Below are 12,596 nucleotides of genomic sequence, written 5' to 3'. Positions count from 1 at the left end.
TTTAGAGACCAGCAGTGGGAAGTGAGAAGGGTGTATCGAATAGTAGTGTAGGAAAGCACAAATGGAAATGAACTGAAGAGAGATAATAGCATCGTATTTAGAATCTGTCACTTTATCAGAATTATGTTGACTGGTTATTAACAAAAGAGAAAGAATTGTTTTTTTAGAGGAAGAAGGGTTTCATTCCCCCCTCATTAGCTGAGGAACCTGCTGACAGGAATTAAGGCGGAATAGTACTAAATGGGGGCTTCAGCCACTCCCTCATGTCTGCAAGAAAGGGTTATTTTTAACCCAGATCTGCTTAGTGACTGCAATTGCAGCACAGCCCTAAAAAAAAAAAAAAAAAAAAGAAAAAAAAAAGCTCTGCTGGCAAAACTAAGGCTGCTTTGTGCTGCTATGAGAGAATGGGACGGAGAGGTCCGGGGTGGGAATCCTGTAGGGCAACAGTGCCCCTGACGCCTGTGTCATGAAAATATGCCTCAAGTTAACTATTGTCCTCTGACCTCAATCCATGCTGAAACAGGGGCTTTGCATAATCATTGAAGGAGACGGTTCCTGCTCCAAAAGATGTTATGTTTTGAATTGCCAAAATAGACAAAGGAGACATTGTCAGCCCTTCACACATGGGAAACAGAGGCAGAGAGAGAGATTTGTCTGGGGCACATAGGCTAATTTTGACAGAAGGGGTACTTAGACTCAAGTTTCCTGAATTCATTTGTGTACTACAACCACAAGATTGCCCTTCGTTGCTAATACTGGATTTTTTTTCTCCCTGAAACTTCAGTTCTAATACAGGGTTGTCTATCAAAAACATGATTTCATTTTGCTCCGTTTAATAAATACGCTAGTGATTCTTTCCTCAGACAAAACTGTGCAGCTTGCACGTACATCCGAGTTTCAATGCTGAAGTTGCAAACATCCCAGGGAACTTCAGGTGGATTTTCACATTGGGACCACCAGGGACAATGATGCAAAGAAAGGCAGAGATGTGACTTTGGCTTCTGCTTTTCTCTGTCTGCTCGGGATCACAACCCCATGCATAGGTAGAAGGGGAGCCTGCAAGAGTAGCAATGCTGTTCTGCCCAGGGAAGAAAAACAAAAATATCGTACTAACTAGAATGTCCGTTTTTCTTGCTCGAACTTGTTAACTCCAGGAAGGCCAGTGAGACTTGGCATTGCATGCCCAAATAGGCTGTTTGGGTTTTTTATGAGGCAGTATTGAGTGGAACCATCTGGGCTAGGAGAAGACCACACTTCTGAAATGAGCCTTTAGGAATACTTAAGTTAAGTAGCTGTCTGGGGCACCACGCTGAAAGGAAGGGCACTCACAGCTGCGTGTATTTTATGGGTTTATTTTATCTCTGATGACAAAAGAGAACTTACTAGTCATGTGGTTCCTCATAAATTTGGAGCCACTGCTGACAAGTGGCACTGCCTGTGTTCTCAACCACGCTGGCGCAGTTCCCCCAGCTTTCTTGCTCGCGATGTTAATAACGATGCTGCTAATGGATGATGCTTTACAGAGATATCTTTTTTTTTTAGAGAGATATCTTTTCTCTTTTTTCTTTAGAGAGATAACTTTTCTCTGAACTTAAAGGCAATCCCCAAGTTATAGTTTGAGAATGGAAACTTAAGTGTCTTAAGTACCTTGGATGAATACTTCCATGGTCATTCATCTATATCAAAGTGGCTCATGTCTCTGGTTCCTGAGGTCCCAGTCTTCCTAAAGGTGTGCTGTTCACTTTCCTGAGAGCTGAGGGAATCCGTACCTCTGAAACCAATGTCCTTCCAGAAAGCTAAATACAGGTTTGGGAGCATAACTTTCAGTATGTCAACGGTGTGTCTCAACTTAGGTGGATTAAACTGCATTGCAGTCTCTGGTTTTGGGCTGGTTTTTTATGCCCCATTGGGGCAGCTTCCTAAACTACCTCCAGGGAACTGGTTCCACTGCCTGTATTCCAGTTCCACTGCCTGTATTCCAGTTTCCAAAGATACATCTTATTTCTGTGTTAGGAGGCAAGCTCCCCTCCTTCAAGCACTTTTCTGTGTGACAGACCTGGAAAAGGGCACATCAAATTCAGTATAATTTCAAAAAATGTAACCTATTTTCCTGTGCTTTCTATTCACTGAGAGGAATCTTAGAGAGAGAGATCGCTCATGGTAAAATATTTACCAGTGTATCGCCTCAACTAAGATAATAGCTCTTATAGTGCAGGTGTGAAGAAAGAAATACTTGCTCCTTAACCTTTTTTCAATCCATGTCCTGTTCAAGCTGTCTCTGTTTCAATGGACCCTAGAAGCTTTGCATGGTATCTATTAATCTGATTTACTAATAGACTCCTAAAGTTTAAACAGAGGGAGAGAGAAGACAAACTGGATTCAGGCTTACAGGAATCAGATTGATGCCAGCTTTGTCACGGACACCCATTTGACTTTATGCACATTATTTAATATTTGTGGTTCCCCTGTCTGCAAAATACAGATACGAAATCTTTTTTTACCCTATCCATACTTGTGTAGACAGCAGGTATGGACAGGAATCAGCTCCTCCTGTGTCTTTGGATACCTCAGAAATGAGTCCCTGATCCTAGGTGAAACTTCTAGTTGCTTCTGTAAGCCACATAATAATAACTGGCTTCAAACTGCTTCGGGGAAAAAATGCAACCTTTGGATTACATTGGTGTAAATAAAAATTCCACTGCAGTTCACAACTCAAAAATGCTGGTAGTGTTTAGCATCAATGTCTGTCGCTTGAACATCTGGCATTCATCATTGCTTTCCTTTTCCTTCCACTGTCATATTTTATCCCCATCTGTTAGAGGTTTCTTAGTACTGTCTATATAAATCTCAGTTGGGGTAGTTGAATCATTACAGGCTGCAATGTAAATGAAGGAAAAAGAGGTGAACTTAAGGGAAGTGTTTCTCTCTGCTCCCCTTCTTCCTCCCCTCTCCCTGTCCACAGACAGTACTAGACAGCCTTACTATCTCGCATGGTACCTCTGCTATGAAGAGAGATGGAAAAGTTTCCAAAAATAGCAAATGTTTTTACCATCCCTACTTCTGAAGGCAGAAAGTGGGAGAGGCATTGAAGCCTGAGTGGACACCCATTGCCATTATTGGAAAGACCAAAATGTACTGCTTTGGAACAACCCTTCAGCAAGATAATGAGAAATTGGGAAAGCAAACATTCCTTAAAATCAGACTTCCCAGGCAATGTCTTTGATGTATTTTCTTAAAATTAAATTAGTCTTATTGCAGTAATTTAGCTTACTGCTAGGACGGATAATACCGAAGGTGCTAGGAAAAGATGGGTGTGTTAATATTAGCCAAAGCAGATTTTTGGTACTTTTTTTTTTCCCTCAAAAACCTGTGCAGTGCCCTCCTAATGGCCGTCACTTTCAGCTCTCCCAAGCCGTGCTGGCAGGGCAGGGAGCCAAAGCAACATTCCAAAGATGCATTTCTGATGGGGAAATGAATCCAACACCCCCCCATACGAGATATTTCCAGTAGCATGCCTGCGTGCGTTACCCTGCCAAAGCCAGGTGCTCCCGTTTGTGCACAGTGTCACACAGCCCCATGCGCTGGGAGCACGTGTGGATTTAATTCCCTGCCAGCTTTAGCAGCTAAAGAGGGTATTTGCTTGTTCTAGAAACACTTGGGGACACCGTAGTCCCAAGCTACTGGAAATTAGGGAAAAAAGGGCCCATTTCCCTCTGCCTGGCAAGGGCTGTTGCAGACTGCCATCGCTATCCATCCCAGAACTTTATCCAGGCTCAAGGTGGGCTGAAGCTGGAGGGTCTCTCTGTACAAGACAGCGATCATGTTTTCAGTTCAATGGATGGCTTATATTGTTGGGAACTTCATTATACTTGGAACAGCAAGAATGCCCCATGTCACTATGTGTGTTCCTCCCGATTGTCTTGCTTTTTCACCCTTTTTAGTTTCATGTATCAAAAGTGTGTCTTCAGTTTGTTTGAATTGATAGCAGGTTAGCTGAAATGAGAATAAACCGTTGCTACTATTGCTGGTTGTCAACTTGTGCCTTCTCTTTCTACAAAGCATATTGCATTCCCGATTTCCCATTATTTTTCACTTACATTCCTGTGGTGTTATCCTGCTACTCAGTGCAGACTCCCAGATTTCAGCTCGGCAGCCAGATCAATCAAGCAGTAGGTGTCCTGGTCAGCATCTGCACAAAGTGAGAATGATCGGCCCGGCTCACAAGCAGAGCAGTTGCTGGTGTGTCCTGCAGAGCAAGCCCTGGCTGATTCAGAGGGCGCATGCTCGTGTGAAAGGCCAGGCGGTCCCTAAAGTCACAGTTGCTCTCTGAAGCTGGTAGATCAGTTGAATCCTGATGATTGGTTCTGACATTGCGGTCTGTTGCTGGAAACGGATGTCCCGGTGAAAGCGTTACTACTTGACAAGACTAAAATGGTGGGCAATGAGAAAGAGGAACGTGGGTCTAATGTTGCACAAGCTACTTCATGGGAGATATTGCAAGAGGGAAATAATCCAAGAGCACAGTGGAGTGGATGCTGTAGTGTTGATTTACTCTTGTGTTTCTGATATCTGCACTAGATCTCAGCTTGCCAAGCATCTTTGTTGTTACTAGCAAAATGTTTATTTTATTTTTTCTTCTTCTTGTAGAAAATTTTACTACATCACACTGCTGAGAGACCCCGTATCTCGTTACCTCAGCGAATGGCGTCACGTCCAACGAGGAGCTACTTGGAAGACCTCCTTGCATATGTGTGATGGCAGGACACCAACTCCTGAAGAGCTGCCGTCGTGCTATGAAGGCACGGACTGGTCAGGCTGCACACTGCAGGAGTTCATGGATTGCCCGTATAATTTGGCCAACAACCGCCAAGTGAGGATGTTGGCTGACTTGAGCTTAGTGGGCTGCTACAACATGTCTTTCATCCCAGAGAACAAGCGAGCACAGATCCTGCTGGAGAGCGCAAAAAAGAACCTCAAAGACATGGCCTTCTTCGGCCTGACAGAGTTCCAGAGAAAGACTCAGTACCTGTTTGAGAGAACTTTTAATCTGAAATTCATCCGGCCCTTTATGCAGTACAACAGTACCAGGGCAGGAGGGGTGGAGGTGGATAATGACACCATCCGGAGGATTGAGGAGCTCAATGACTTGGACATGCAGCTCTATGACTATGCAAAGGACCTCTTCCAGCAGCGCTACCAGTACAAACGGCAGCTAGAGAGGATGGAGCAGAGGATAAAGAACCGGGAAGAGAGGCTTCTTCACCGGTCCAATGAAGCACTTCCCAAGGAAGAGACCGAAGAGCAAGGACGCTTGCCCACTGAGGACTACATGAGCCATATTATAGAGAAGTGGTAGCCTAGGCAGACTTTTATATTAATGATATTCTAGGGTTTCCATATAAAAGATCATGGAAGTAAAATTACAAAAACAACAAAAAATATTTTATTTAAAAGCAAGTCTGTAAAACAGAAGATAGATTGCTTCCTTAAGCATAGGGTCTTTTTACTGTTTCTTACAAGACCGATGAGATTCTTAAAAAAAATAAATACATAAAAATAAAAAAGGGTCAACATAATAATGCAGAGGTAAAAAATGCACAAATGCAGTAACCCACTCTTAAGGCCAAATACAAAAGAATGTTTCTTATCCTCACAATTTGAACACAAATGGCAGAAGTAGGATTTTTAAGATCTGTTTATACCCTGAGCATAACAATATAAAGATACATCATTTAAAAACCAAGGAAATGGAGGTTTTCTTTTGTGAGTGTTTTTGGAGGTGGGATGGGAATTGCATTGCTTGTAAGTAAATGGTAGCAGTGACTAAGTTGAGGATGTGCTGTCCTGTCAGGCGGTGTGATCTGAGCACAAGGGCAGTCACTTCATTTCAGCTGGCAGCCGCTGCCAGAAAGTAGAGCACCATAAAAATAGAAGAAGAAAAAAAAACGATCAGAGGATGAGAAACATTGAAGCAAATTGACTATGGCCTAGGACACGTACTTAGCACAGTGGTTTTGATACATTGCACTGGTATCACGTATACATACGCAACTCCATCACAAAAATAATAGGGAATTCATGCACAGAGCTCCCAGATTTGTTTCACAGGCAGGTCCCAAAACAAGTTGAAAGCCAACCAAATTCCACATAGGCTCAAACGTGCACTCACATGCCATCCTGTCACCCTACACAACTGCCACTCATGCCATCATCAGTATTATGTGTTAACAGCACATGAAAACCCTATCCTACATACTAAAAAAAAAAAGGAAGAAGAATTTAAATAGCAATACTCCCTCATAAATCTGCACAAGTTCCAGGGAAGACCCTGCAAATAATCAGTCAATAATGGGAACATGATGAGGGGGTGATTTTGTTTTGTTTGTTGCTATGTGAAATACTGAACTAGAACAAGCATACAGACGTACCCATATCTGTATTTTTTCAGTTATTTTTACTTTCTTTTATCAAGAGATAATGGGCATCAGCCTGCTTCCAGTGAAGTCACTAGAACTGATTTAAGTGGGAACAGGACGGGGCTCCCTTCCAGAGCTGTGAAAATTTCTGACTATGGGTCTGAATTAATTATGAGACAGTGCACATTGTCTTTTGGCAGAGTGCCTGTTCTGCAGCTCTTACTTTAAATGAACAAGCTGTGTGCATAAAACTGGAAAGGGGGAATCATGGATAATGTTTTTTTAGTCTCAGACCACTTTCAAAGCAGAACTCTTTCTCTTTCAATACTGTTTTTTAGGGACTCATGTAAGTTTAATCCTCCAGTGTGGTGACAGTCTAACCAGGTTCTGCTTACTGACTTTTGAGTCATAGAACAACAATGACTTCTCTAATTCCTCTTCTCACTCTCCAAATTAAAGTATGGCTTACTTTCTTGCTGTTGCAAGCACTTCTTTGTTTGGCTGGAAGCATGGAAATGAAGCAGTTTTTGCCTGTTTCATGTCTCGCCCCGTTATTACTCAGCCTGTAAGACCTGAACCAGCTATTGTTTAGGGTAAACTATGAACCAAATGGAATATGATTTGATTTTCAAAGGCCATATTAACTGCAGATCAAATATGGCATTGAAATCACTGGAGGAGAGGCAGAGAGCTGATGCAGTCAACTTTAGCATGTCATTTTCACGGTGTCCCTTTCCCATCACGCAAATCCACTGAAGTGCTGCTTGTTTTGTATTTTAATTCTCTCTCTGCCTCTGTACACTGTTTCCAACAGTTTCAAATTCAAACTGAGTTTTGGAAAGGAGGGGCTGCCTTAAGCTGAGGAGCTGCCTTGTTTCTTCTGTGTACACCCTGGGGGATACACCTTGCTTTTGGAGATGTCATTCTCCAGAAGAGTAAAGACAATTAAAAACGTAAGAGCAGAAAATACAAACAGCACTTTGGGCTCAAATACAACCCTCTTCCAGCCCCAATCCAAAGTCCACCAAAGTCAAAGGATGTCTGTCTTATTGATTTCAGATGGATTTTGATCGGGTCCACATTCTCGTGCTGTGAAGTGCCCAAGCACACGCTCATTCGTCTTCAGGCACAGTGGGACGTTGTTACCCATGCATTCGGCTGGTACCAATATTTGCGAGTGGTGTTGCTGTCTTTAAGGTCAGTGCTTCTGCCACAAACCAGCCTCTGCTCCCACAGATGTGTAGCCTGGCCATCAGCATTCCCTCCTAGCTGAAAAGTGGGAAGCGAAATGAAGCAATTTTCGGTTGTTGGCTTGGGGGCAGAAGGTATTACAAATCCATTTGCTCATCTCTGAATTCCAAGACTGGGAGGAGCTATGTCTGCTAGTTCCCAGCGTTTTTATGTGTTGCTGTAACTAAAGAAAACATTTGTATTTTAAAAATGCAATTTTACAGGCTGTTTACCCACAAAACCAATACACAAGATATAAAAAGCAACTGTTTTATATGCACCGTTTCCAGCTTTACCCAAAGGCTTTTCACTGTGCATTCTGCGTTATGGATCCATAACGCACCAATGGCTACTGCAGCGAATCCATATTCTTGGTGCACGTGGGCTCAGCCCCGGCAGGGCCATGCGGTGAATGCGCGGGCAGGTCTGCCTGTGCCGGCAGTGACTTCTGAGAGCCATTCAGTACCGAAGGTGAAAGTCTGCTCTTGTCTACCAAAGGGTGACAGTAAACAGGACTGTGTATGATTGGGATCGGTAACGTTATTTGGCCCGGTTTGCCTGAGTTGTTTCTGCGTTATGGGCTCTGAGTAACCAGCTGGATTTTAATGGATCTGTCTGCAGGGTTCTCTAAATCAGAGGCAGCCTCTGACCCTAGAAGTATGTCAATAGAAGACCTTGTTCCAACATTTTCTTTGTAATATATTGCAGTAACAAGCAAAAGAAATGAAACTATCTTGAAAACTGTCTTGTTAACAGTTTCACTTCAACCCACAAAAGGAGGGCTGACCTCAGCTTAGCACTGAGGCCAAAATTTCTAGATTCAAATCGTGTGCCCAGCAAATGCCTCAGTTTCCCCACCTGTACATTGGGAATAGCAAATTTATACACTGTAAAGAGGCACTCAAAGCTATGAGAAGTTTATGGCACTTTGAAACAGATTCTAAGTATCAGAAATGAAGAGAATGACCCAAAAGCCACCGCTCACCCTGGCTGCTGTGCTGGTCTATGGCTGTAAGCCATGCTTTCGTGTATTGCAAGTGCTGTGTGCCAGAGCGTGGCTTGCAGGACGTACCTGGCACCATCATCTTCCTTTAGTGGGTTTAAGGGAACTTTTTTAACATAATGTGAATGTAGTTTTTTGTGATTTCTATGTACTACAGTTTGAAGTGGTACAATTTCTTTTATTTTTAGGACTGATTATTTGATGCTACAATAACATGAAAAATGTATGTGTAGTTTTAAAATGAATGGAGAACAACGGCTTTAAGGCACTCCAGCAGAAGTAGTGGCCAGATAGTACATTCTTGTTCAATATCTGCCCCTTTCTTCCAAAATGTTTTTCCTGTGGCTTCCAGGCACACTGAAACCTTCTTCACTACATGAAGTGTTTCTTCATGGGGCCCATCAACGTGTCACAATCCAGGTCAGGACAGGTGAGTGCTGCATACAGTGAGGGCAGGTGCAAGATTGCGACCTGCCTCTTACTGGAATTGGTGAGACGGTTCCCCTTAAATTCAGATTTTACCTAGTTAGATGCTTGTCCAGCCCACGGTGTTTCTGCTGTGGTTCCAGGGATACCCCATGAAAAGCCCTGCCAAAAGCTAGGGCTGTGTTAGGGATTTCTAAGGGTTTATGCCATCAGCAGTATTAGTGCGAGCGAGCATTTTGGACAGGCAGTTATCTGGTACTAGGGCAAAGATGATGGCTCAGCCTCTGCCATTTTATACTGTTCTGACCCTTGCACGTCTGCCAACGAAGGTGATACTCTGAGAGGGGAGTTGCCAGCAGGCTCCACTCCTGCTTTGGGAGGGTGGAAAGGCCAAGACACGCTGCAGCGCTGAGGAGGAGGTCGCTTTTGCTTTTAGTCACCTGAACAGTGTTAATTTCGCCACTTGGTAGTTGTTGGCGCTGAAGAAAACTTTTTTATTGCTCATTTGTCTCATCCCAGCTAGCTCTGTTGAAGGAGTCTTCTTCCTACTCCAAAGTTTCCCAGCCAGTCAGATGCCACCTTGTACCCTACCCAGGCCACAAAATGCAGGATTGACTGGTAAGGTTGCAGACCCTGGCTGTCATGGGGTTCAAAGTCATCAACAAAAAAACTCTCAACAAAGGATCAGTGTGAATTTCTGGCTTGCCTGCATTTCTCCCTTCGTGCCAAACATTTTGGAATAAATGGGGAGCACTTCAGCTTGATGTTTTTGTACCCCATAGTCCCTTACTTGCTTACAAAACCAGGATAGCAATGGAAACGGCATAAAGGAAGATCCCAACAAGCTTTTGAATCCTCTCCCCCAGGGCTGTCCTGTAGGAGCAGGAAGGGCAGCACCATTGATGAGAATACAAACAAGGCAGAAGGACCACCGCAGTGGCAGTACAGACACATGCCAGTTAGGAAGTTTTCACTCTGAGCCCATCAAATCACTTCACAGAGACCACTGAACAGCTACAGAAGGTAATGACTCACATCACAGAACAGGGCCTGACCTAGGTTTATGTCCTGGGGTTAAACGCTTCTCGAGCTTCTTACTGACGTTTAGAGTTACCGAGACCCCCTCCTGTCCTGGAGAATTTTCCGAATGTCACAAAAATGGGTAGCATTACAGAAATTTGCAACACAGACTATGCTAAACATTGTATTTCCAGGGCTGTAGCTTGGAATGAAACTCACACTATCTGCTGGATTCAAATCACAAGGCTGGCTGCATTATCTTTTTGTTCTTGTTTTCACTAATATTAGCAGATCATGTTCCGGTGGCAGAAGTGAATGCCGGATTCGCTGCCTGATCAGCAGCAGAGCCAAGCCTTTAGAGCACAGGTCAGTTAGCAGCAGTTCAGGTAAACCAGCGAGCAGCGGAGCTCGTACCTCTGCACACAATCCGAGCTATCCATGGCTGTTTGTTTTGCCCCATCTGCAGGAGTTCTGCCAAGGTGAATGCAGTCCTGATAAGCACGTGGGTATTAAAGCCTGCATTGTCCCAGCTGCAGGTGGTTTTCTCTGTATTTTTTAGCCATGCAAGCTGAAAAAGAACCAAAAGATTTGCAAATGAGTCTGTCTCGTCCCTCAAAGCTCCACAATTCCCCCTCCCTGTTTTCCCCCAGGTGTCAATTCTGCAGACTGGATTGAGAGAGTTGTACTATAATGAATAATTTTATATTCAAATGGTTTACTGAGCATGATTTGTTTTGTACATATTGGAATATGATTTAACTTATTTTTATTGCCCCTTTTCATCTTTTTTTCATAAGGAAGACAAAAATCCCCACCCTCTCTCAATGTGAAGTTCCTCTGTGTTTGTGTGTAGTCTGCCAGGGAAACATGCAACAGCCACAGGATTTCTCACCATCCCTACCCGTATCTGATTCTATTTTTCATTGGCATTTGTTTTTGTCTGAGGCTTTGCTTATATTGTCTCTTCTTTCCTCTCTGGTGCACAATCTGCACAGGGAAAGGAAAGAGCAATGCAGGCAGGACTTTCTTTTTCTCCCTCCCCCCTTTCTTGTCTGCTTTACCTACCAAGGAGCCCAGTTCTTATCTTCTAGGAGTTGTGTGACTGAGGGTAAAAAAATACAGCTGTCCCCCCACCCACCTTCCATCTTCCATATTGTAGATCAAACAGCTTCAGCTTCTCTGAAAGTGATTGTGGCTGGAGTCATTCCATTGGGCTGAATGTGTATGGTTTGCAATTTTTTTTCCACTTCTGGAACTTAAAAATAACAAAAAATAAAAGACAACTGTTTAACTTGAGCCAAGTAACACTTAAAGCTTTATATATTTATTTATAGCATCTTACAAAAAAAAGTGTTAAAAGGTTTTTCTTTTCTTCCACAAGAAAAATTGGATTTTTAAAAAAATAATCATCTAATTGTTTTTGCCTAGATCAAGAATGAATGTTAGAAGATCAAATAAACCCTAAAACTGAGCATCTGTCGTGTGTGTTGTCCTTGCATTGGCCTTTGGATGCTGTTTCAGTGTGATATGCCTTGCCTTCCTGTATTACAGAGAGATAAAGTTGCCAGTGGAGTTGATGGAGAATATTTTTCTGCTAAAAAAACAGACTCCTAACACAGAAATATTCAAGCAGAAACTGCAGTCTGTTTATTCCTATTGTTACACTTGAGCCAACATTACAAAAAGCCCTTAAACCTCCTAAAACCTATCCTCTTTTAAAAATTAATTACCTTTAATACTGTATAGTCCTCTTACTTTTTTCACCGTCATTGTAGTGAACAGATTTGCAGGCAATAAATGGTGGTTGTTATACCAAATATTACAGAATGATTAACAGAATTTTTTTTTGTTTCGTATTCAGAAGTACTTTGACCAAATGCGATCTGTGAAAATGGCTCTCCAGTTACAGAACTGAACTAAGCTGAGCACCTGGTTTTGGTAACGTTAGTAAGGTAGGGGATAAGGAAACGATGATATCCTAAGTGATACCAGCTAGGTGTTTATGCAGCTGTAGCAAACACCACTACCGTTGTTTTGCCCGAGCATCACGACACTTCAGTTTCCACCACAGACGCCAGAGGAGCTGGTGGTGGTGCGTGAACCATCCCAGCCACGCTGCTGGGGTGTTTCTTCTCTTCCTCCTGTGGAAGTAATCCCACTCACATCACTGGAGCCCTAACCAGGTAACGTGCATAAACGTGCCACCAGCAGGAACACGGCACCGCATCAGTTCCTGTCGCTGAGGGGTTCCCAGTTTCACGTGCTGGGCGGCGCAGGGAGAAGGTCCAGGTAAGAAGCACTGGTGTGAGGGCAACACCGCTCCCATCTCGAGGGGAAGGGAGGGCACAGAAACCTCTCTGTCGCTCAGCGCAGGCGGTGCCGCCACACTGCAGCAGGCACAGCCTCACACCCGCTCCCCCGGCCCGGAGCCTTTCCCGTAACCACGAGGCGACGGTTCCTCGGGGGAACGGCTCCAGTTCACCTCCATCGCCCTCTCCTCC

The 12,596-nt window shown here is 43.6% G+C and overlaps 1 protein-coding gene across 1 annotated transcript in view; it reads left to right on the top strand.

Annotated features, from left to right (window-relative positions):
- HS6ST1 (heparan sulfate 6-O-sulfotransferase 1) overlaps positions 1-5,429 on the top strand; it is a 192,786-nt gene extending 187,357 nt beyond the window's left edge. The window contains exons 3-4 of the mRNA XM_009880447.1: positions 4,126-4,198; positions 4,648-5,429. Of these exons, the coding sequence (XP_009878749.1) occupies positions 4,126-4,198; positions 4,648-5,356 (782 nt within the window). The 3' untranslated portion in view covers positions 5,357-5,429. The remainder of the gene's footprint in view (positions 1-4,125; positions 4,199-4,647) is intronic.
- The last annotated feature ends 7,167 nt before the right edge of the window (positions 5,430-12,596 follow it).

Source organism: Charadrius vociferus, unplaced genomic scaffold (assembly GCF_000708025.1).
Source record: "Charadrius vociferus isolate BGI_N301 unplaced genomic scaffold, ASM70802v2 scaffold270, whole genome shotgun sequence".
In the NCBI taxonomy this organism is placed as follows: domain Eukaryota; kingdom Metazoa; phylum Chordata; class Aves; order Charadriiformes; family Charadriidae; genus Charadrius; species Charadrius vociferus.
This window is presented reverse-complemented; position numbering and strand designations above follow the sequence as displayed.